The following is a 25,385-nucleotide window of genomic DNA, read 5'->3' on the forward strand; positions in this document are numbered from 1 at the left end:
AAGATAAGAGAAGAAAAGGATGAAGATGAGAAGAGAAGAGAAGAATAAAGAAGACCAGAAGTGAAGATAAGAAGAAAGGAAGATGAAAATTAGAAGAACAAAGGAAGAAAAGAAGTAATGAAGATCAGAAGAGAAGTAAAAGTAAAAGAGGAATACAACAAAGAAGAGAATAACACAAAAAAGAAAAGTAAAGAGAAGAAGAATAAGAAGATAAGAGCAAAGAAATATGAAAAGAGCGGCGAGGGGGGGGAGGGGTGTGTTTGCGGCAGACGAGCTGGGGGTGGTTAAGAAAAAAATATTAAAAAATACAAACCGGTGCCGGTCCGGTCTGACCTTCAGACAGGATCCAGACCGCCAGTCCCGGTTCGGTCCGACCGGTCCCTGGTCCAAAATGTCAAAGCCTATATATATTGGAGAATTTATCTACATATCAATTCTTGTACTAAAGAGCTTTTCATGATTAAACATCATTGTGGGTCCTACGGGTTCTGAGATCATTCCGATGCGTGACAGTACACATATCCACTCCATTATTCGTTGGACATTTACGACAGTGATGGATCTGACTAGATGGAATTGACGCCATGGTTGGACAGATTTATATCCTACGATCAAACTGGCCCGAGACCGGATAAAACCGGAGCGGAGTGGGTCCGAACTTTAGGTCAGGTTTAGGTCTTTGCTAAAACCAGGGCCAGTCTCCTACTGAAATAGTTCCGGATCGTCCCGGATGTGGACGATGGATGGGACAGGACGAATTTTGTCCCGTCCGACATTCGGATTCAGTGCAGGGACGAAGGACGAGACGAATTTTTGTCCGACGGTAAGAAAACCGTCCTGTCCAGTTCTCCCGGGACGAATTTTCATCCCCTCCATCGTCCCGGACGAAAAAAAACCCATTTTATATTTTTAATATATCAATATAGATGTAGCTAAGTCTTTTAGGGAATTGCGGAGGAGAGAGAATGTGAAGGGCCATACGTACAATTATTTTTTAGCGGCTTCGGTTTGCACACATGTAAAAAAACAGGGACTTTGATGCAAATTGTCATTGCGAGGCCATGTAAATACGGCGGTTTTCCGTCCAGATTCGTCCGTCCAATGTCGAAGACCTCCGGACGGACGGTTTTTTCGTCGCACGGGACGAAAACCGTCCCGTCCGTTGTCCCCGGGACGAATTTTCGTCCCGAAATTCGTTAGGTGTGTTCTTGCTGATGGAGAAGATGGAGTGATAAACCCTAACAATTTTTCCTCTGTAGGAGGTTCCTGTCTGGATCGTAATGGCGATGGCAGATCTTGCCTCCTGCTCTGGATCGAAGCTGCAGTGGACAGTCTCCAATCGCCGCTCCGGTGGCGTTGTCCGTCGTGCGAGCGATCGATTGATCTTGAGAATTTCTTGTTTCTCTGCGGTTTCATCGAGTGGAAATGGCGGATCTGATTCGTATCTTGAAATGTGGAAGCGGGCCGTGGAACGGGAGAGAAATTCTCAGGAATTCGCCCGGATTGTGGAGAAGCCGGCGATTGATCAATGGGGTTTGGGCGAGGAGAAACGAGGAGCTGAGCCTTTGGAGACCATGACGGATCGGTTTAATCGTATGTTGGAAGTCCCGGCGGAGGAGAGGGATCGGATTCAGCGACTCCAGGTTATTGATCGGGCTGCGGCTGCGATTGCGGCGGCCCGTGCGCTGATCAAGGAATCGCCTTCGAAGGAGAAGAATTCGATCAGCTTCAAGCCTTCTGATTATGGCAATACAGAGGTTGCTTTGACTGGATTGAAAGGTATCCGTCGTTCTTTCTGGTGAAATTTTTTCAGAAAATTCAGGATACCGATACAACATGAGCCTGCTGTCTGATGTGATGTGTTCTTTGGCGCTTATAAAAAAATGAAATCGGGAGATGAAGGAAGAAGGAATATGGCTTTCTCTCTTCTAACTAGTTCTAATGACAAATACCCTTAATACTTTTTTTTGAAAATTCACAGACTTCGTTTATTGCCCTTTTACTCTTCTGCCTTCTATCAATCCTAAAATTTATGCAATCTTCTAGTCAGGTGGTGTTTTCTGCTCTGTGAGGAAATTTTTTAAAAGTCCTTTTTTGTTAATGGCTCATAATGATGATGAATGCTGTTTTAGTACTCATTTACTGATGTTAATAGTGTTTTTTAGCTTAACAAACGCAAACCAAGAAGTGGTGAATTTTAAAGCTTCAATCCTGCAATCAAATACGATCTCAATGTTTTTGTGATAATTTTTACCTTGACAGTGCTTTTTATGTAATCATATCTGTTACGAAATCAGGACTTATTTTTTGACTCAACATAGCAAGTGAGTGGAGAAGAGTATTAGAAGTTCTTATAATCTCCGAAATGAAAAATCGACAAATGGAAATGTAGGATAAGGACCAGTGGGCAGCATTGCATTGGAACAAAAAACGAAAGGCTTTGTGGATATGACAAAAAATTGGCTCCTTTTTCCCAGTTTGTTTTGCCAATATTTTTCTATTGTGCTTCCTTTGGGCTGCAGTTTTTGTTGCTTCTTGTGTGTCAGTATCATTTTTTATTTCAACCGACGAGATAAAATGTACAAAAGGGATGAACATACAAATTAAAAAATACTTTTTCTGTTCTCTTCTGGATTCTGGGATAAATCCTCAATCTGCCCTTTTAGAAAAAAAATCCACTTTTTGATTTATGCTTTCGTACATCCTTTCGTGCTCCTTTAATTGTTTTCTATCACTAGGGTCTATATCACGGTAACTACTTTAAATGTTATTAAATGTCTTTCCAGACCAAACGTTGGAAAATACAAAGATTGGATCCGGAGACGTATCGAAAACTTCCCCTGGTCCTGACTTTTGGTCGTGGTCTCCACCAGAAGATCTCCAAAGTTTTGATAATAATGTTCAACCTCAGCCACTGATTAGAGGTGGTCCACTCCCAAAGCCGATAGTTTCATTGCTAGAAAGAGAAAATTCTGAAGAACTATTATCTATCCCTTTTGAGAGTGCTTTGACCCAGAGTCAACATGCTCCCCCTCTTCCTCCTCTGCAGTCACTTGTTGAAGTAGACGCAGAGAAAGTGGATTACCCTCTCTCCACCACAGAAGACGGCGACCACGAGGATTTGTCTTCAAGGAATGCTGGCGAGGTTGCCGAAGCCCTTGCCACGACCCTCGAAACCTCGTCACAAGGGGTAAACCCTGATGGGACAAGGTGGTGGAAGGAGTCCGGTTTTGAGGAAAGACTGGATGGAGTTGTTTGCAGATGGACTTTAATTCGAGGAGTCAGTGCAGATGGAGCTGTTGAATGGGAGGATAAGTTTTGGGAAGCAGCAGATGAGTTCGATTATAAAGAGCTAGGATCCGAAAAGTCTGGGCGAGATGCTTCAGGAAATGTCTGGCGAGAATTTTGGAAAGAAACTATTTCCCAGGTAAGGTTGACAATTTCTTAGTTATTAAAGTGGAGCTGCTCTCTTTAATATAGATTGATGAAGATTGATAGATGAACAGATTGATAAATGTATTGGTTTATGGATACATTTATAGATTTATAGATAGGTCGATGTTCCTAAGGCCTTTGAATTAACTCAATGGAAAATAAAGATTCTTTTTTTCAGGAATTCTCCGTGTGAATAATTACTGTGAGATAGATGTTCTCAGTCATCATTCATGTCATGCTTTCATGCCAAGAAATCTGGATTATCATTATGTTTGGCCAGAAACTTTTACAATAAATTGTGAGCCAAAATATACTATACATCAACTTATCTCTCTGGAGTTTAATTATAGAAGCAAAAAAAGTTGTTATATCGTCTAATGAAATTTTAAGTTTTGATTTACCTAACGGAGAATGACGGTGGCTCATCAAATTGTGCACAGCGGTCGAAGGTAATTGTTTTGAATTTTTATTGGAAGCTGTATTCTCAAAAAGAATAATGGGTTGAAATCTGATGGAACTTCTAATATTGTTATTCTTTTTCTTGTTCTATATTATCATAATGGCGCATAATATATACTGAGAGTCTATTCATTAATAATTTTTTTGAAAGATGAAATCTATTCATTAATCATAAATCAAGGGGATAGTACTCTTCCCAGTTTATAATGATCGTTTTGTGACATTTCAGGATTTCAGCCGTGGGATCATTCGTATGGAGAAAACTGCCGATAAGTGGGGAAAAAATGGGGCAGGCGATGAATGGCAAGAGAAGTGGTGGGAAAGCTATGATGCCACAGGCCGAACTGAGAAATGGGCCCACAAGTGGTGCTCCATAGACCCAATAACTCAACTCGATGCTGGTCATGCACACGTTTGGCATGAGAGGTTTGGGACTGCTGATTATTTCTTCTCTGAGAAATCAGATATTTTTGATCGATTAGTCACATAAGGTTCAAATCATTCATCTTATAAGACGGGGGATACACAAAAAACTTGGAGAAGCTCTTTGCTGTAAAAGTATTGTAGGATAAAAATTGCATGCCGTTTTCTACTTATTTGTACTTATAATTCAGGGACCCCGACGGGACGATTTCTTCGTCCCGGGATGAAAAAATCGTCCCGTCCAAGGATATGGACGAATTTCAGGACAAAAGTTTGCCCCGGGGACCACCAGACGGGTCAGTTTTCGTCCGTGGGACGAAAAAACTGTCCGTCCGGAGGTCTCGGAAGATGGATGGACAAATGTGGCCGAAAAACGCCGGATTCACATCCGATGGTTGAGATCTCGCCACGTGGCCTTGCTATGACAATTTGCATCAGGGTCCCTGTATTTTTTTGGGCGTGCAAACTGACACCGCTCAGAATGAATTGTACATATTTCCATTTGCATTCTATCTCCTCCATATTTCCCTTAAAAACTTAGAAAAATCTATATTAATATATTAAAAATATAAAATGGTTTTTTTTTCGTCCGGGACAAACTTTGGGACGAAGATTCGTTCTGGGATGACTGGACGGGACGAAAAATCGTCCCGGTATGATAGGAGGGGACGGTTTTTTTATCGTTGGACAAAAAACTGTCCCGTCCTTCGTCCACGTCCACGTCCGGGACGATCCGGAACTATGAATGTACTAAACCAAATAATTTTTAATAAATTGCAACTATATGAATATTTCTATTGTCTACCTGGCCCTCAATTGGATGGGTGTTCTTCGGTCCGTCATTCGTCAAACTAGCGATCACCCCATGAATTGTTATTGCAGGTGGGGAGAGAATTATGATGGCGAAGGAGGGAGCTCAAAGTACACGGACAAATGGGCCGAGCGCGCCGTTGGCGATGGATGGGCCAAATGGGGAGACAAGTGGGATGAAAATTTTGACAAGTATGGGAATGGAGTGAAACAGGGGGAGACATGGTGGGCCGGAGAAGACGGCAGCGCGTGGAACCGAACGTGGGGAGAGCATCATAATGGGTCTGGATGGGTCCATAAATATGGAAAGAGCAGCAGTGGGGAGCACTGGGACACTAATGTTCAGGAGAATACTTGGTATGAGAAATATCCTCATTATGGGTTCTCGCACTGCCTGAGAAACTCGGTCCAGCTCATGGCGGTTCGGAAACCGTCTCCCCCGCCATCGTAGGTTCGCAATTGCATTTTATGATATATCGTTCGCATTAATTTCTTAGAAAAATGTTAGTGATGCTTTACTCTCAAGTACATAATTTGTACAAAAACTTTGGATGTCATCTTTCTCCAACATGGTTTCCCTGCTCATTGACGATTTTTTTTAAATGTTCTTTAATTCGGGGAATTCCTCACAGATATGATATGTTTCTTTGTGAAAACTTGTATCATTTCTTCATAATATGTAAATATATATGAAATGAATGAATCAGGAAGAGAAAAAGGCAGGAACTGGGGAAAGGGGGAAACAAGTGATTTGATGATGAAATCACCTTCATTTTTAGTGGCAGAATTATGTCAGTGGTGTAATATTTGCTAGTTTTTACAAGCCCCAGCCTCTATCCAGGGGTATTTGTCTCTCCCCCATGGATTAATTAAATACATACGGCCCTCTCCTAAGTATAGACAAGTAGTATTTGAAATTTGCTTGCAGAAGCTTCTAGAAAGGGTACAGGTCCTGATCCTGGCCTGTTATTATTTGGTTTTATCCTCTTATTTCTCTGTCTTTCATTCCCAGATTTAAAAGTTTAATCTCTCTTTGTCCCTTCTAATATGAGATCTGGGAAACCTGAAGTATAATTAAGTATGAGAAACGAGGCAAAAATAGGACTTGAATTTGGGTTCAATCGGGCTCTGAAGCAGATGAAAGAAATCTTGGAAGTTGATCTCTGTTGGGTGTTCTTTAAAGGAAAGGTAGAGAAAGAGAGGGAGATCAGAGAAGCCAATTGACAACAGTCCTTAGATGATCTCTCTACCAAATTCAACTAACTAATGTAAGGGTAAAACACTGAAATACACCCAAACAAGGGTTGGATTTAAACAGATTTTCAATATCTCAAAGATGAGAAATGTAAACGTTGATTTGGAAAGGAGCAAAGTTTAATATACTGACTTCTTTTTTACGGTGAGCTGATATAAACACAGTTTTGAGACACTCACGGCTGATGGAAATTCTGAAAATCAGAAAAAAATTGTAAAATTTCTAATGCACCAAGTCAGTTGAACACTCACAGTCATCTAGAAGCAGGAAAAATATCCAAAAGTTAATAATAATATTTGTTCTTTTATATAAAGTTAAATGTTTACAAATTTACAATAGGTCTTTAATAGTTTTTTTTACCAAATCAGGACATTATAATATAATTTGTGTCAAAATATATGATATCGGCCCAATAAATTACTATGCAGTTGGATTGAACATTTTCCTTTGTTTCCGACCATTTGGTCTCCAAATGTGTCTCTTAATTTTGCAAAAAATGAGACTACAAAATAGATGATGTGTGGTATGACTGGCAGTTTCATAGTTTCATAGTATATGATGTGTGGTATGACTGGCAGTTTCATAGTATATTATAATAGTAAAATACTAACAATGTAAACTGTCGTTGAACTTTAAAATGAAATCAGTGATGGAATGGCATTTGCCCATATTCAATTGTAAGAAAGATAAAACAAATCAGTACAATTTTATAAAATTTACCTCATTCGAATCTAAAATAATTTTCATCAAAGTTTGTTATCATTGGTCGACTCAACAAGCACTACCGTCCCTATGGGATAATCTTATTGGCATCCTATTCATATTGGGAAAGTAAGAAAAAGAGAGGGGCTTCCTTAGGCACTAAAAGAAAACTTCCATGGACATTCTTTTTAGGCTTCCTTCCGTTAATAGTTTAAATTATATGTTTTCATAAAATCCTTTTACATTAAGAATATATTCAAACATCCAAAAAATCTTGTCCGTGTGACCCTCTAGAGAAATGTACAAGTCTAATTAATTACTTGTTAAGTTTAATGACTCCTTATTGGCTAACCTAATTAATCCATTATTATATTCAATATATATATATATATATATATATATATATATTAATAACTATTTGAGTCGTAAACATGTGAGGTGCCAAGCTACAAAGGAGTCATTAATCCTCTCATGGAGCTTTTTTACCATCAGTTACTGTGTATGCATAAATTTCCGTTTTTGTGACAATGTCTAGGTACAGTCAATTATCAAACCCTAATATGTCATCCTAGTTAGACATCATTCTCTGGGAAATCTACTATTTCCGCTACCTTTGTCATCGACTGTTGGAAACATATGTAGTATATTATGCGTCTCATCCTATATTTATTAATAAAATATATACATTATAATGTCATTGTGATGTTTATAAATGAAGCCCATAAATATATAATGATATTATAATACAATGATCCCTAGTCCATAAACGTGTGTTCGAAACATTCATATTTCCTACATATATAAGATGGGAGGGCCCCCACATCTTAAACCTGAGACGAAAAAAACATATTTTGGATGAAAATTGTGTTTCGAATATGACATATGAAATCCTAATCATGAGATTCTGAACCATTTTATATGAGATGCATCAAGAAGTCTATGAAGGTGGTTGAGTTATCAAGATGTGATAATTTGCCCTTGGCATAAAAGGAGACAGATCAAGGAGGGGGATACAATCAAGACCTTGGACAAGCTACTTGCTTGAGGAACCAATAAATCAAGGATTCAATCATTTCATTTTGATATTTTTAAAGGTCCATCATGATTCTGTTTTTCATTCTAATATTCAAATCACATATGGATCATGTCAGTCACAGGTGTACTTTAATTTTAGGGAATTTTATGAAAATTATTCTAAATAGTATATATAGGGGGAGACCTTTTCAGGTTCCTTTGCAAACACAGCTTATGCCAACCCTCTCTCCTCTCTTCCTCAATTGAGAGGTCTATATTTTTGTGTGACTAGATGGTAATAATATTTACAAGTTTTCAAGAGGTGGTATACAAGAGAAAAAACAGGATACCCAACATTACCAAGTTTTTCAGAATACATATAGATGCTAGAGACATGAAAGGATTGAGGAAACTCATCCAATAATCCATGTTATAAGAGAAACTAATCAAATATGGGTTTTGAGCTTCAACCCATTAGGATTTTTATTTATCTTCTATGAAAAAATATTTTTTATCATCCATTAATCCTATAAAGAGATTAAATACAATTTTCCTTCATGATAAACTACACCAATGATCCACCAACCTCCTCCAACATTCCGTAGCACTACAACACATCGAAACTTTAGGATTTTAGCATCTGTAAGTTAATATTCATAAGATTATAGACAAATACATGTAATATTCTTTAAAATTCATAAAACTCTTATAAACCTGGCCAAACTTCCCTAAGAATATTTGAATTAATTACACACATGTGCTCATGTTTATTCCTCTTAAATTAATCTAACTATTTGAAATTATATGTCAATACGTGAATGAATAAATATGCATATTATATGACAATAATAAACATTTTGGTTGGTGTAATGCATAAAATGATTGAACTCTATTAGGTTCATGGGACATCTGGTGATTTTCTCAACTTGATAATTGGAATTTGATGTTAGAAATACCAAAAAAATTGTGATACTAAACTAATGTTACACATTGAAGTTAAAATAGGAGATTAAAGCAAAAATATAATAAAAAAGTATAGATGGTAAGTAATGAGAATGGAGTCATTTGGTCCAATTGACACCACATACTGTTTCAGTCCACAAGCCATCCTTTGCCACCGTGGTATGCTTGAGATGATGGAGGTAGCCTCCAAAGAGGTTGTGAGTGACTAACAATGGATAAATACAATCATCAATGATGAGTTGTTGTTTCTCTAATAGATGTCATCAGTCCATGAGCTCGTCGGTAAAACTGCCTGACCAGTAAAAAAAAGATTTTAATGGACACTGGTTACAAACGTTAATAGAAATAATTTGCAATATTTTCTAGTTCTGGTTAGATGAGAACACATTTACTTCCGACCAAGTGCGCATAAAGTCACAGCCTCCTTTGTGCGTCGTATTTAGGGTGTCAAATTCTTTATAAGGAGCTGGTGTGATGTTCTAATGGAAGGCTAAGTGCAATGGGCTTGGCTCACCTTGACCTTTGAAGATGGTTGTTGACAGGGAATTCATTTATCACATCTTTCTTGTGTGGCTGCTGGTGCCGTAAGGAGAATACCTTGAACATAGGAGACTACCTTTGAGTCGGATACATCATCAAACATTTCCCCCTTAAAAAATGGGTCAAGTAACATGGCAACATGGGCGTCATTACTATTTCAGAGTGGCTACTTGTAGTCAACAAGTTTTCTCTGCATGGTGATGTATGCTTACATCAATGATTCTCACTCATCTTGTGGTAGTTTCCTGCTGGTGAAAAATGTCAATTCACTTACACATTTCATGACATTCTCAATGTGTATACAAATGGACACAAAATGAAGGAAAAATCCTTGAGCAGCTCCCATTATTCCCTTGAGATCTTCAAATGGTTCCACCTGATGTGAAGAATGCATCAGTTGCATCAATCAAAACTTGTCATACAATAGCTTCCGCTAACATCTCGAGTATGCTACACCACCATGTCTAGTATCCAGTATACATAATATTGGCATTAATTATGTGATATACAGAGATAAGCATGTTATATCCATCATTTTTCTCTTCGACAAATGGCCTAAATTAATGTTCTCACATTAGTCACCGCGTTGACTAGAGATCTTATACATCTATACTAAGAGTTTTCCTCCTATGATCCCTCAACCTTAGAATCACTATCATTAAGGCTGCGAATCATGCTGACATCACTCAGTTCCTCAACTATGGGCACGTAGTAGGGATAGCAAAACCCTCCAATGTCACCTAAATAATCATGTTCCTATGTGTGTGGCACCTGGATCATGTCGCTTGGTGCTGAACCCCACATTTTTATTACATAATTTTCTCCCTAATATGGCCATCATTATTTTTTTATGCACTATCCTTTGTCTTTAGGCAAGGGTGCAATCAAAATATTGTTAAAACTTTTATCCCACAATTAGCCTCTTTGTTACAAAGATATACACAAGATTATTCACGTTCGAGTCTTGGTGAAATTCCTCCAGCACCTTGAAAAGGAATTCCACCCTTAACTCTCCATCATGCTTCCAATAACTACAAGAACATTCTCATGATAGTTCCAAGGAGCATAAATTCAATGAAAAGTTATACCTTAAGACCACAACCATTCTCCGCCTTCCACGCTCAACATCTTATATTATACCATGGATATTGTGTGGCCGTTAAGCCAATCACAACATAATGTTTTATTTAAGTTTTTTGAAATAATCATTTATTCATTATTATTCTCGTGTGATGTTTATAATCAAGTCAGTGCATACATAATATGAACTAGTGAATAATGATGATATCATAATACAGTGACCATTAGTCTTTTAACACATATTCTAAATATTCCTATTTGATGGATAGCCAAGATGGACAACAAACTATCCATATAGAATAAAACTATCTCATTCTATTACATGATAAATATTATTGATCATGTGATTGTTAGTGTGGAGACACCAAGGACAAATGGTGGGTCCTCTTTGGAGAAAAAAATCAGCAGATTGATTAATTTCCATCCCTGAATGATATTATACCTAAACATCAATCAAATTGATTCACATAACGTTTGTATAAGTGATTCATTGACTTGAGAAACCAAGGACATCTTATGAATGAATAAATATGTTTTGACTATGGATTATGAGTCTCAAACTATGAGATTCAAATGAGTCTTAGCTTGGATGTATTAAGAAGTACACATAGGTGATTGAGTGGTCTAGACGAGATCGTCTGCCCTCGGTACAGGAGGAGATTGACTCAAAAAAGATGATGCCAATAAATTCATGGCCAGGTTAGTGAGGATATTAGAGGAGGTTTCCCCAGTGGTCCCATTACACATCAATACTAACCAAATGACAGATTAACCATACCCTAAGTCATTTGGGAATCTTGCATGGACAAATGATAATACATGTATGGTAAGTGAGGAGAAACAAGGTTCCATAAGTGAGTTATATCTTCTAGAGTACAAGGTGTAGCTTGGTACCGCACAAGCTAGAAACTTAATCTATCTATTAAATTAGATCAGTCATTGATTAATTAATCAATTAATTAATAAGGTTGCCTTTAAAGTTATTAACCAGATTGATATATGAGCCTAGGGGGTCACACACTTAAGACTAAAGGACATTGGAAGATATAATTTATTAATAAATACTTTAATGACAATTCTTAATAAGTACAAATAATGAGGGCACCCAATTTAGGTGCCCATGCCACCCAAATCTGTCCCTGCCTCCCGCGCCCCCCCCCCCCCTTATTCTCTCTATTTTCTCCACTCTCTCCACAAGCACTCCTTCATGGTGAAAAGATCTGTAAGTTCTTCAAGAATAAGTGGTAAATAAGGAGAGGAGATCTAGAAATCTTGTAGTCACATGGATACTTCTAGAAGTCAAGCAATGTGATGGGTTGAAGAGGCTCTCCCTAGAAGAAAGCTAAGGGTGGAAAACTTTCCCTAGAAGGTCTTCTATGTCTTGTGTTTTAGAGATCAATTATGAATTAATATTTAGCATCCACTACATTGAAATTCATTCCATGTACCAAACCATAGTCTCATAACCCAACAATGTAGGCCTGATCTCCACCCTCATCCTCTCAAAAACTTTGTTGTCCATGGCTTGATGATACATTTACTAGCAAAAAAAAAAAATGATACATGTACTAGCATAGGGCACCTCTCTCTGCATCACACATTTACACATCCTTCCACACATCAATATCAACCAATTGCATGGCAAGTCAATGTGAAGCCAACCAATGCCATCCTTTGTTCCTTCTGTTCATCCCCTCAAGGGCTAACATCTGCCAAAGCAACTTGATGTCTTGTTATTTACGACCTCCTCCGTACAACATTTTACACTAGTTTTGGCCTTCAATTCATCATGAACCTCTAATACTATGTGCTGGTCCCTTCACTTGGACCACTTTTTCGTGCTCCTGGTGCGACAAATTTTGTACTTATATATGAAATCATGATGAGTGTAAAGTGTTTTAGTAGCATGGACCATTTGACTCATTCACACAGCTCTCATGCATCATAGGTTTTTTTATTTCATTTCATCATAGGTTCCCCATAAGCCAAATCCTCTTCTATTGGGGTAAATCACTCTCCATTCTTGAAATGCCAGCTGTTTGGGATAAGATTTTTTCCACACACGGCTTGCATTCTATTATGAATGGTTGCCCTTACATCTTCCCCCTATTTAGGGAGGGTGAACTTTGCTCTGGCTTTAATAGAACGAGAGCCACTTTTGGCGTGACTTTAGGGGCGTAGGTTTTTTATCTTCAAGATAAAAAAAGTGGAGGGGAGCTTTGATCCCTTGTAAAAGACAGACCTCAAATATAGTAAATCAAGTGTTATATGCCAAACCCTATAGAGAGCACCTCATTTTTAAAAGGAAGGAAGAGAGATTCTAAAAGAAGGTCTTCACCATCTCCAAAGGTGTTTGTGGCCCATTGTTATTTAGCACGAGACACCTGCATTGCAACTCCAGTCACTTCATTCAATCAGTCATATTTTCTATTTGCATTCATTACTTTTTTTTCAAGATGTACACTTTCTTTTCTCACTTACTTTTTTCAAAGGCCGGCAACACTTCGCATCTTATATATACACTTCACTATTTACCTTTATTTTTGTTCAAGACAAAGAGGATAGCATGCTTCTTACACCACTTTCAACATAAGAGGCTACTCTTATATATACTTTTAAAGAGCTACTACTAATCGGTTGCTTGGTACCAAGCAACCCATTGGCGAAGAATAATAAGCAAAAGGCAACTAAGCTTTAGATTTGCTTTAGCTACTGCTTTTTTTAAAACAGAGGGCCAGGATTCTTTTTTTATTTGACTGCGTAAGTGAATGGAAAATCTGTTAGTATACCCGAAATCAGATGAAATGAAATAGCAAAAAAACAAAATGATAAATTACCATAGCAAATAAACAAAAAATAAAAGTATCATCATCCACAAAACTTCGGCTAGCTTAAGTGAACTAGTTTTTGACTTCAAAATCCATCAAAATCCAAGCCTCTCTGCATTCAAGAACAAATAAATAAGCTCTGGTGGTCATGGAGAAGCTATTGGGCTGAATAAGAGAAAACTTGGACTATCTCAAGTGAACCAGTCTGTGACTTCAAAATCCATCAAAAACCAAACCTCTCTGCATTAAAGAACATAGAAATAACCTCTGGTGGTCATGGTGAAGATACTGGGTTGAGTGGGAGAAAACTTGGGCTACCTCAAGTAGACCAGTTTGTGACTTGTGTCTAGGCAACCACAGACATCATCCGTCACGTCTCACGTCATAGTGACGTCACCGTGACGGATGACATGATGGTGACGGTGACAAAATTCTTGGCCCATGACGATGACCGTGACGAAATAACAGTGATGGTGATGGAGGTCCTTGGACGGGTGACATGACGGGACGGTGACTCCGTCTGGTGACGGGACGACACCTGCAGTAACGCGTGACGGGAATGTGACAAATTTTTTCAAAAACCTGGGACGTGTGACGGGATGCAAACATGAAGAAATCCTCGTCACGTACCCTTCAGTCACCGTTCATCATCCGTCCCGTCACGTCCGGGCCGGCACGTCCCTGGCGTGCAGTTCCCTACATGTGTCCATCAAAATCCATCAAAGTCCGAACCTCTGTGCATTCAAAAATAGAGACACGTGGAGCAAGCAACGGCCGTGAATTCCCCCTCGACCCACCCGTCACTATCCAATGGCTGATAATGACAAAGACGATGATGAACCCATATGGAGAGACTGTCCATAAATCCAGGCCACAAATACACACCGGCGGAAATCCCCACCAATCTCCCACCCCTGCTCAATCTTGTGGCGCTTGTTCCTTCACGCTCTCTCTTTTCCCACCCACCTCTGTTCTAAAGAGAGTGAGAGAAGAGAGAAGAGAGAGAGAGAGAGAGAGAGAGAGAGAGAGAGAGAGAGAGAGAGAGAGAGAGAGAGAGAGAGAGAGAGAGAGAGAGAGAGAGAGAGAGAGAGAGAGCCATGGCTTCCTCCTACATGCTGAGCGGAGCCCAGAATCTGAGATTCAGGGGGGAGAACACCCCATCTGGGCTGGGCTTCGTGGGTTCTTCTTCTCTCTACGTTCGATGCTTGCCCAAGATCCAAAAATCCAAATTTTCCTCGCCCAGATGCAGTATTTCTTCTTCCAGGCCGGCCTCTCAGCCGAGGTTCATCCAGCACAAGAAGGAGGCCTTCTGGTTCTACAGATTTCTCTCCATTGTGTATGATCATGTCATCAATCCGGGCCATTGGACTGAGGACATGAGAGATGATGCCCTGGAGCCTGCCGATTTGTATGATAGTAGATTGAAGACTGTGGATGTTGGCGGTGGAACTGGGTTTACTACTTTGGGAATTATTAAGCATATCGCCCCGGAGAATGTTACTCTTATTGACCAGTCTCCTCACCAGCTCGCCAAGGCCAGGGCGAAAGAGCCTCTGAAGAAATGTACTATCATGGAAGGCGATGCCGAGGATCTCCCCTTCCCTACAGACACTTTTGACCGTTATGTCTCCGCTGGGAGGTACCCATTTACTGACCCATTGATTTTTCTTGGTTTAATTCTTCTGCGCTCTTGAGTTTGTTGTTCTATCTCTTTTTCTTGAATTGGGTATCAATCAACTGTTAGTTCCCTTTGGGGAAGTTCAATGATAAGTTCTTCGATCTTTGTTGCTTGTAATGGGTATTCTTCAATCTTTACTTCCTTTCTGAAGAAGATCAAGGATAAGTTTTTCAGATTATTCTTGTATCCTTCTCGCTTGAATTGGGTATTCGTCCATCTTCACTTCCTTTTGAAAATGATCGACAATATGTTCTTCTTGATAATGTTTTTCTCTATCTTCGTGGAGAACCGGATAGAATAAGTACATGCACCGTTCTTGATCTAAGTTTTCAGTTCTACTGTGAGTTTTCTTCGATCTTTCTTGCTTGAATTCTTCATTCATCGACCCTGTTTTTTCTCTCTATCGGTGCCCATCTTCGGTTTTATTGAATCTTTGTTTTCTTTTTGGAATGAGTGTTTATCCATCTTTATTACCTCTGACGGGTACCACATTTCCTTTTCTTCCTCGGAATTACTTTGAGATTGGGTGGGGACTTTCGAAAGCTCTGTTCCTGATGAAATCCTCATTTCCCTGCTCCATAATCTTTCTCTATATTTACTCCTCTCTCTCTCTCTACTCCTCTTTAGTGTTTGCAGACAATCATCTTCTTTCTCTACTCCTGTTTAGTCTCTCTCTACTCCTGCTCCCACTGCCTCTGAAGTTCTGCATGGATTTTGACAGTATTTTTTTTTTTTTTGAAGAAAAATTTGACAGTATTAATGTTTGTTTTGAACCGTTTTCAGTATTGAGTACTGGCCTGACCCGCAGAGGGGGATAAAGGAGGCATACAGGGTTTTGAGGCTTGGAGGGAGAGCTTGTCTGATTGGCCCAGTTTATCCCACGTTCTGGCTCTCGCGTTTCTTTGCCGACATGTGGATGCTCTTCCCCACTGAGGAGGAGTACATCGAGTGGTTCAAAAAAGCCGGATTTCACGATGTGAAGCTGAAGAGGATTGGCCCCAAGTGGTATCGCGGTGTTCGCCGCCATGGTTTGATCATGGGTTGTTCTGTATCCGGTGTGAAGAGAGAGAGAGGAGAGTCGCCCCTGCAGGTAAATTTTCTATTTGCTTTGGGGCATATTAGTCAATTTTATCTTTTTGAAACTATTTGCTTTGACTTACCCTGGTTACTTAATATCCAAGTGTATTCATCTCAGTTATAGATATCTTTTTAAAAAATATGAACCTATTTTCTGATAAACCTGATTCGTTGACAGGAAAGATTGTTCCAGAGTAGTTCAGCCGGTTGAAAAATATTATTTTCGTTTAATTTCTGTGTGTGACCCAGAATAATTTGGCTATTTACCCCGACCTGTCTCTATGGAATTACACGTCTGAATCATTCACATGGACTTTTATGGAATTACACGTCTGAATCATTCATATGGACTTTTATGGAATTACACATCTGAATCATTCATAAGGATTTTTATGGAATTACACGTCTGAATCATTCATATGGACTTTTATGGAATTACACGTCTGAATTTATTTTGCATTTCTCTATTTTCTGCAAAATTTGGGGATTTTATTTTGATTTCAAATAAATCCTAAATTAATAATCAAGTCTTGGAATCATTTTACATTTCACCCTTATCTCATCTGTTGATCTAAGAGTTAAAACATTGACCTGGATATTTTTCTGGGGATTCCCACTCTCTCTCTGGCTTTCATTTGTGAAAATCCTGAAGCTTTATTTGTTATGTTCAATCAGCAGAGGGGTCATTTGGTCAAATTTTTTTTCTAAAATTTTTTATGGAAAATCTAAAGTTTGACCCGTCTCATGAACGTTGATTTTGGATTGAGATTTTATTCTGGATGATGCTGCTGACCCTGTGGAATGTGGTTGCTGCAGATGGGGCCCAAGGCTGAGGATGTGAGCAAGCCTGTAAATCCTATCTCTTTCCTCTTCCGCTTCCTCCTTGGCACCATCGCAGCTGCGTATTACGTGCTCGTGCCCATCTACATGTGGCTCAAGGACCAGATCTTTCCCAAAGGCATGCCCATATGAATGATTTCATCTTCTGTAGAGAGATAATGAAGAGAGAGAAAGATAGAATCCCAAGGGCTTAACATGGCACTTTTGTGTAGTGCATACCTTTGTTTCCTGCTGTTATCATGAAATATTTGCATTGGATATATCCCTTATCTATCCACTCTACACCCTTCATCCCTCTCTCTACATCCCTTATTTCTCCATTCCACATCCTTCATCTCTCCGTCTCCTCCTTTATCATTGCACGATGCATCCTTCATCTCTCTCTCCATCCTTTAACTCTCTTTCTCTGAGGAACCTCTCTCTTTCCTTTTGTGAGGAACTTCTTCACATGCCAATGTGAATACTTTCACTCTTTTTTAGAGATGGACAGAGAAGTTTAAGCAGGCCAAGATGGCGTTCTTCAGCGCACTCTAATGCAGTCTTCTGTTGTCAGGAATCAGTTATTTTTTGCCACACTTTTCTGTAATAATACTACCTTGTTTTTTTCTGGTTCTCATGATATATCCCTCTTGCCCATAAAAATAATTTATCTTCCTTAGACAGAGAGAGGGAGAGAGCTCAAAGTTGAACCAGGTCATTGCCACACTTTTATTTAGTATACTACCATGATTCATTCTGATGTCATGAACTATTTGCATTTGCCACAATATTTCTCTCTTCCACAAATGGAGAAGCGCTTTGGATGCATGTATGAATGAGTTGACTTGAAGAGAGAAAGATCTGGAAGCTGAAGCCATCCAATTCGACACTTCTTTTGTTAACTGTTCCCTTGTTTTATTTTGTGATCATTGACTATTAGTGTCAATTATTTCCTTTTGTTTCCATTTTTTCCTTGTTTCCCTTTATCATCCGTCCCCAAGGTAAACTGACACCATCGTATGTTTCTTCATTCTTAAATAGTACTGCTCACCTATAATTGAATCGGAGAGATGAGAAGATAGAACATAGGTACAAAAGGAGAAATAAAAATGAGTATGCCAATATCAAACAAGTAGTAAAGATGCATATTATTCAATGGGTATTTACAGCTATTGCAAGGGCAATGTGGAACAGTTAACTGGGTAAGTTCAAATTATTTGCACGATCTTTGATGTCTTCTTGAAGTTTCTATTGACCATCGTTGACTATTGAGTTGTTTGTCTTAACACTCTAGACAAGTTTAATGGTGTATATCTTGTTCAATGTTGATTGATACAATATATTCATTATAATTCCTTTTTTATTACAATAAAGTCTATGAAAGCATCATATGACTAAGTGAATTCAGACAATATAACAATATGGAGGTCACTATCTTTAAACATATATTCTAAATATTCTTATTTGAAGGATACAAAAGAGTGATGTTGAGATTATTTGGATAGGATAATACTATCTGGTATGGCCAATCCTATAGCCATTAGTGTGGGGACACTAAGGATAGATAATGGGAAAGAGTAAATGAAATTAATATGTCTAGATTGCTAGTTGATATAATATCACACTACCAATTAGGGTGATTGCTAGTTGATATACTATCTGGTATGTCTAGATTGCTAGTTGTTAAAGCATTCCTTTGATTTAAAATGCTACAAACTGATGGATAGTTGTAATATGACTGGACCTATGAGTTCCTATACACAAAGTTCTAAATGGTCTTAGCTCAGGGCAGCAACAAGTTCACAAAGATGGTTGAGTTGTCAAGATGGAATTTTCTGTCCTTGGTATAAGATGAGACAACTAACGGAAGAAGAAGTAATGTAGTAGAATATCAAAGAAAAGTTCTCATATGATTTCTCAATGCATCATGACTAACTAGGATAACGGATTATTGTTTGACAATTGAAAATACGCTAAGTCATCCTAGGAGTATCAAGTGGATAAGGGATTATATGTACAAGGTAACCAATTAAAGAGTCATTACACTCCTATGTATGCTCTAGAGTACAACCTTTAGCTTTGCATCCCACAAGCTAGAAATTCACAATTGAAGGTTCCATAAGAGACTCGTCATAATCCTTTTTATCTTCTGGAGTACGATTTGTAGCTTGACACCCCACTTGCTAGGAATTCAAACTATTAATTGGGTTTAATTAGTTTGTGATTACATAATCTATAGATTGATACAGACAGTGAATTACTTTAACCAATATAATTTATTGGACTGTTAGAGCCGTTAACCACAATGATACATGGGCCTTGGAGGCCACTCCCCAATTGGTCTTTTTTACTTCAAAACATACACTCAATGTTTAATATGTTGAATCAAATCTTATCATTTAATATAAAAATAATAAGACCAAAGTGAAATCCACTTAGGTTAGAATTCTTTTGGAGCCAACCATTCTTCTCACTTTTCATCTTGGCTCCTTTCCACTCCTGATGTGATTGGAATGACATAACAATGAGGGTGGGTTGATAGCAATGATGATAGATATAGAGCGATTTGATTCTCTCTAGGTATTGTGTGGGTATGTCTTGAAGCACCACCCTAGAGAAGCTCAATATGTTTCACTTGAGGAACAACAAAATTATGAAACCAATCCCTGCCAAGATGATTAGACTTTCATGTTTAAACATCTGATTCTATTCCATTTGAAGTATTCCGATGAGTGACCATCTTAGTTTCATGTCAATCAAGGCCCTAGAACCAAACACTCAGTGTAGGTACTTTGTTGAATTTTGGATTATAACTGTTAACTATTGATTTAATAATGCCTTTTCTGGCATGCATAGTCATTGGCCCTTTTTTATGTATACTTGACATTATGTTTTTAAGCTTCTACTTTCTCACAAACAAAGTGGAAATCTATTTCTGTGTATTTTATTTGCATGTAATACACATGATTCTTAATGAAATAGGTGGCTCACATATTTTCCCACCATGGGATGGATGATTTTTTAATTGGACGATTAGTTATTATATGAGTGATCAAACCAAAGTGAGGTCAGTCATGGATCTTGCTATCAACTTACACTCAGTCTCTATTATTAATCTAGTGAGTACTGAACAGAAAATTTTCCAGTATCCTAGATATAACGGCTGAAAAATTGTCTTTAAACCTGTAGTTAAACGTCCGCTATCCATGTTACCTGCCCAAACTACATCACGAAATAAGCTGAAGGTAGAGTTAGAATTACATTCAAATAAATAACCATGGTCAACAGTACCATTTAAGTGTTTTACTAGTTTTAAGTATTCTTTAGAAGGTTGGTGCATATATTCCTTATTTACTACAAATGAAAAATTTTGGTTTACTTATAGTTATACAAGTTGGGTTTTGTGGCCATGATCAACAAGTGAAAGACGATTCACGCATAAAACATTAAGATATAATCATATCAGACATTTAAAAAAAATAAAAAATGTGAATAAAATGACCTTATATAAAATCACCTCATTGCTGGACTGAGTCATCTCTAAGCCTTAGCCTTAGAAGTTTTTAGCCTCTAAACCAATCCGTCCGTTCATTGGCACATTAGATTTCATCAACTTCTAGTTTATAATGCATACCCTTCATCCAACATGATCTTATTCCCATTCTAGTTGCTCAAGGAGGGGAAGGCTATAAGGAGATGTAGAAGGAGGGATTCCCAAATAAATACTATAAGGGGAATATTTTTTGTTTGGGGCTTCTTTCCTTAAGTGAGAATTATTCATAAAAAAATTAAACCTTCATCTTATACTTAAGTATATCCACCAACCTCTGATAATTTTTTTGCATGAGACTCTCTAGGCCCATGTGTCAGTCTAGTCAATGAATTTCTAAGCCTAATAACTCAACATTTGCTAAGATAATTAATTAAGTAAAACATAAGTTTTAATAAAATAATTATCTATACAATCTAAGAAATATGTTAAGTTTTCATCATGTTTGGTGCCAAGCTACATCTAGAGCTCTAGGACGTACAAGGGGTTCATCAACCCTCCCATGGAAAAGTTATGTTATCATTTGCAAGGTAAGTATAATATGTTATTCTCATGACACTCTTAGAACAACATAGCTTATAGTCAACTATTGAAACCTAATAAGTCATTCTATTTAGGGCTGATCGATTGGGAAATCATCCTTAAACTCTTTGCTCTATGTCCAATTATGATGACCAATGATTTCATTGACGAACCCAACATGACACATGAAACAATACACATCTTAATATCATTTTGGCATAATTTTATTGATATTATCTTCATTTTGATATGAATTCTCATTTCATTCATCAATCTTGCCATTTGGTTAAATCAAAAAATTTTAATACAAGTTATTTCATACATAATTTTCATTTCATACTTAATTTTTCGTGCCCATAAATTCTCATTCAAAATATGCTTAAAAAATATTACTTCTAATGTATTTAATTATCTCTCACATTGGTATTGAAAATTTTTAAGGGCTGAACTAAAATAAAAAAGAGAAAAATATGTTGTTTAAAGTAACCAAGTGCAAATGACAACAGTAGTCAGGCCAGCTGCACGTAAGCAAGCGTAGAATGCTCAAGCCTCCCGCAATTGACAATTACCCAGCGTGCAAGTGGAAAATGAAAAGCAACACCACAAGGACACCCACACAAAGCCCACCAATGGCCCACAACACATAAGGCCCAATGCAATTTCATGTGGCTCACACATGCACACGAGAGGGGAAGTGTTTATATTATTTTGATTGACTTGTCAATCAAAATTAATTAACCACTCTTGTTTGTCAACATTTTTATATGTTATAGCTTCTAATGGATTTATTTTAGCCCAACGCTAGTCGAGCCGACATGAGAGGAGAAGGATTGCAGCCTTACGGACCATAATCTCAAGGAAATAAGAAAGGAACTGATGATCAGGACTCCAGTCACCCCGGCTCGAAGCTCAGGTCATGACAGGCTGAGTTATAAGTGGCAGCTACCAATGATAACGATAGGGCATCCAACAAACCAATAACAGAGTCAACTGCTGACAAGGCAGCTAACGAGGTAGACAATGTGGCAAAAAGTGGGCACACCATAAGAGAGGGGTCCACGGTTGTGACTTAATCACAGCTGTTGGACCCATCAAATGGGGGATTGGATAGCCCAAGGGATTAGACTACATGATTGAGGGTCAAGAGAGGTTATCTTTCAAACCTTTAAGGCCATTTTTATGCCTAACTATAGCATCTCGCATCACAGGAATCAAATCACGGCGGAAACCCTTTCGGTTGTGTCTTAGCTGATCCCAGGTCGTGACAGCCTCATACTAGTTTGAGAGCTCCATGATAGCACCAGAGAAGTTTCATGATGATGAAGATCTGCACCAGCACACAGGAGAAGAGAAGTCACACACTGAGGTTAGGGGCCGGCCATCAGTGTCCCCAACCCTGCTTTTTAAACTGGAGTGGATCTAGTAACCTTCTTATCTAATCTGACAAAAAATAGTTCATGAACATATTTGATTACATATAATTTTTATCGAGACAAAAGTATAATTTCATTTCATTGACATCTCAAATTGCAGACTCCTTGAGGTATTAAGTACTGGGCATCAAGTATTTTACACAAAATTTCCCCAATTTCACCTCCTAAAAATATTTTAAAAATACTTATTAAATATATGTATTTATAAAAACTATATTTATAACATTCTAAGCTACCCATAAACATATAATGACATAAATATTCACCTCTTAATCACTCTTATATCCTCCCATTATCTTATATTCCTCTCTCCCTCTCAAACTAATTCATTAAACCCTTTTAAAACTAAACAAAATATATTCACTACATATCTCAATTAATCTTAATCTCTTATCATATATATGTATATATACATACATATGTATATATATATATACATACATATACATACACACACACATATACACATATATATGCATATATATACATATATATGTGTGTGTGTGTGCTTGTGTGTGTATATCTGTGTGTGTGCGTGTGTGGCTTCCTCTGCCTCATTCATATATGTATATCTAGATAATATCTTTCCCCTATTTATCCTAATTCTTAACCCCTTTCCCACTCTCTTCTTCATCTTTTACCTTACTAAAATAGAAGTCCATATTCAATACCCAACTGAATAATCATATTTCCTCAAAGATTATATCTATCTCAATTAACATACATATAACATAAAGATCACTTGAAATAAATATAGTACATAAAATATTTTGTACTAAGAGTAGTATCTCATCTACCATCACTCTACACCTTATTTCTTATAAATCTTAATTAAAATCCAAAAATTTATGTTCCACTACCTATCTTGCTATCCTTCATCCAAATATACTCCGAACTAATTTCATTTTATCATTTACTTACTATCTCTAATATTAATAAGAATATTAATTCTAAAAATAACATAATTAATATCTTCTCTTAAAAACATTTGACCTCTTGCTTCCCCAATGTCTTTATAACTATTACCACTTATTTCTACTTACTACTTATCCTCCACATTATTGCTACCATATCTTTATTCTTAATTCATGACTCGCATTATATTACTATATACACAATTCTTCTTATCACTCACTTTACCTTCTTTTCCCTAAACCTAATTCAAACACTATATCAATCTCTAAAGGCCGGTCTGTGTGGAGATCACCTCACTCCCACTATATATCTATATATATGGTTATTTCTCTATAATCAAAACTTCTATTTTATTTTGGCAAGTTAAGTTTACAATGATGTTAAAAATAATAACACAATTTGCCTTCATCATTCATTGCACTACCTTCCTTATATTGTCTCTTCTTATATATATCATTCACAATATTTTAATGTCATATGTTGGAGCATCATATAGTTTAAAGGTTTCACGATGAATAGAAAGCAACAAGGACGTCTAGTATACTTGCAATATGCTGTGTTTGGGAATACATTTGGATTGTAACAAGACAAGGTTCTAAGCTGTGGGAAACATTCTAATAACTAATAATTTATCGGTTACTATAAGATCTTGAATCCCTGTTCTTGATGCAAATAAGCAATGAGAGAAATAAGTTCAAGAACCAAAATATAATATAAATAAACGAGCACAAAAAATAACATTAATTTTTTAAAAAACAAAGAGGGATTTTTGCATGCTCCAATAAATCAATATGATCAAACTAAGAATAGAAATTTCAAATCCAATCATGGTGTGTCAATTTTAAATTTTACATAGATTTCTTCAAATGATACGTATATATGGGATATGAAGTATGAGGGTATCCAGACAATCGATTCATACAAACCATTTCAATGGCATCCCCATGTAAGCATTATCTCACTTTTAGAGATGAACTCTCCCACATGATCTTATACATGGTTCTTATCTCTCTATCTGAAAGTTCTTCTATTTATAAAAAAGTTGTTTTATATGAGTTGAATACTTTGACATTGTTGGATATTCAAAAAGTGAAAACATATTTAAAAATTAATGTTATAATAGAAACTTAAAAATGAAAAACTCAAAGGCAGAAGTATTGGGTTCATTCAATGCTTGTAAACATATTTTCATGCACAAAGAGTGTAATAAGGTTCAGAATTCATAGATCCAAAAAAAAAAATTATTACCTTGTCCGGAATTTATTCCATCCATGACTTGCTCCTTGGAAAAGTTTCTTCAAGCTATTCTAGACTTATTATCGTGATTGATGCAAGATGGATTTAAACATCTTGTTCTCCAAATATTCTTTAATATGATGTAGATCTTCTCACTACCAAGACACTCAAGTGGGAGGAGTGGAAAGAGTAGAAGGGAAAAAAAAGGGGGTGCCGATGTCTGGTTGGTACGACATCTAAAATGCGGGCCCCCTTTGTTTATACTTATTTATGATTTAAGTGTATGTACTGGTAGACCCAAAATTGGACATGGAATGATACATATTTAAAAGTCATTTTGAAAACATTTTGTGTGTACTATCTTAAACTTTATAAGAATTTTGCATTTCATCCACTAAATAAAGCATGTGATAAAAAATGCATTTTAATATCATTTTTATACATGTTTTACAAACTCAATAATTTCTTAGAAAAAATATGTTTAAGACAATGTAATTTTTAATGCTCTATCTAGTATGTCAGTTATATTTTTTCTAGGGAAGAAGTCAAAGTTCAAGAAATAAATAGAGAGAACAAAATAGAGGGAATTAAATGAAGAAGAAAGAAAAAATAAAAATGTTTATTGAGCCAGCCAGGAGCCAACCAG

The 25,385-nt window shown here is 37.2% G+C and overlaps 2 protein-coding genes across 2 annotated transcripts; both read left to right on the forward strand.

Annotated features, from left to right (window-relative positions):
* Positions 1 to 1,189: 1,189 nt before the first annotated feature.
* On the forward strand, positions 1,190 to 5,710 carry LOC144712099 (protein LIKE EARLY STARVATION, chloroplastic). The gene is made up of 4 exons (XM_078586279.1): positions 1,190 to 1,779; positions 2,787 to 3,427; positions 4,124 to 4,320; positions 5,200 to 5,710. The coding sequence occupies exons 1-4, from the start codon at positions 1,281 to 1,283 to the stop codon at positions 5,576 to 5,578; spliced, it is 1,716 nt and encodes a 571-aa protein (XP_078442405.1). The 5' UTR covers positions 1,190 to 1,280; the 3' UTR covers positions 5,579 to 5,710.
* An 8,725-nt stretch (positions 5,711 to 14,435) lies between these two features.
* APG1 (S-adenosyl-L-methionine-dependent methyltransferases superfamily protein) lies at positions 14,436 to 17,366 on the forward strand. The gene is made up of 3 exons (XM_078585930.1): positions 14,436 to 15,148; positions 15,971 to 16,277; positions 17,081 to 17,366. The coding sequence occupies exons 1-3, from the start codon at positions 14,607 to 14,609 to the stop codon at positions 17,234 to 17,236; spliced, it is 1,005 nt and encodes a 334-aa protein (XP_078442056.1). The 5' UTR covers positions 14,436 to 14,606; the 3' UTR covers positions 17,237 to 17,366.
* The last annotated feature ends 8,019 nt before the right edge of the window (positions 17,367 to 25,385 follow it).

This window comes from Wolffia australiana, chromosome 14 (genome assembly GCF_029677425.1).
Source record: "Wolffia australiana isolate 7733 chromosome 14, ASM2967742v1".
NCBI classification, from domain to species: domain Eukaryota; kingdom Viridiplantae; phylum Streptophyta; class Magnoliopsida; order Alismatales; family Araceae; genus Wolffia; species Wolffia australiana.

Bases quoted from the DNA above. Each gene is read 5' to 3' on its own strand.
- APG1 (XM_078585930.1), top strand. From the start codon at position 14,607: ATGGCTTCCTCCTACATGCTGAGCGGAGCCCAGAATCTGAGATTCAGG. The intron at 15,149-15,970 runs GTACCCATTTAC...AACCGTTTTCAG, and splicing joins CGTTATGTCTCCGCTGGGAG to TATTGAGTACTGGCCTGACC. The intron at 16,278-17,080 runs GTAAATTTTCTA...TGGTTGCTGCAG, and splicing joins GAGGAGAGTCGCCCCTGCAG to ATGGGGCCCAAGGCTGAGGA.
- LOC144712099 (XM_078586279.1), top strand. From the start codon at position 1,281: ATGGCGATGGCAGATCTTGCCTCCTGCTCTGGATCGAAGCTGCAGTGG. The intron at 3,428-4,123 runs GTAAGGTTGACA...GTGACATTTCAG, and splicing joins GGAAAGAAACTATTTCCCAG to GATTTCAGCCGTGGGATCAT. The intron at 4,321-5,199 runs GTTTGGGACTGC...TTGTTATTGCAG, and splicing joins GCACACGTTTGGCATGAGAG to GTGGGGAGAGAATTATGATG.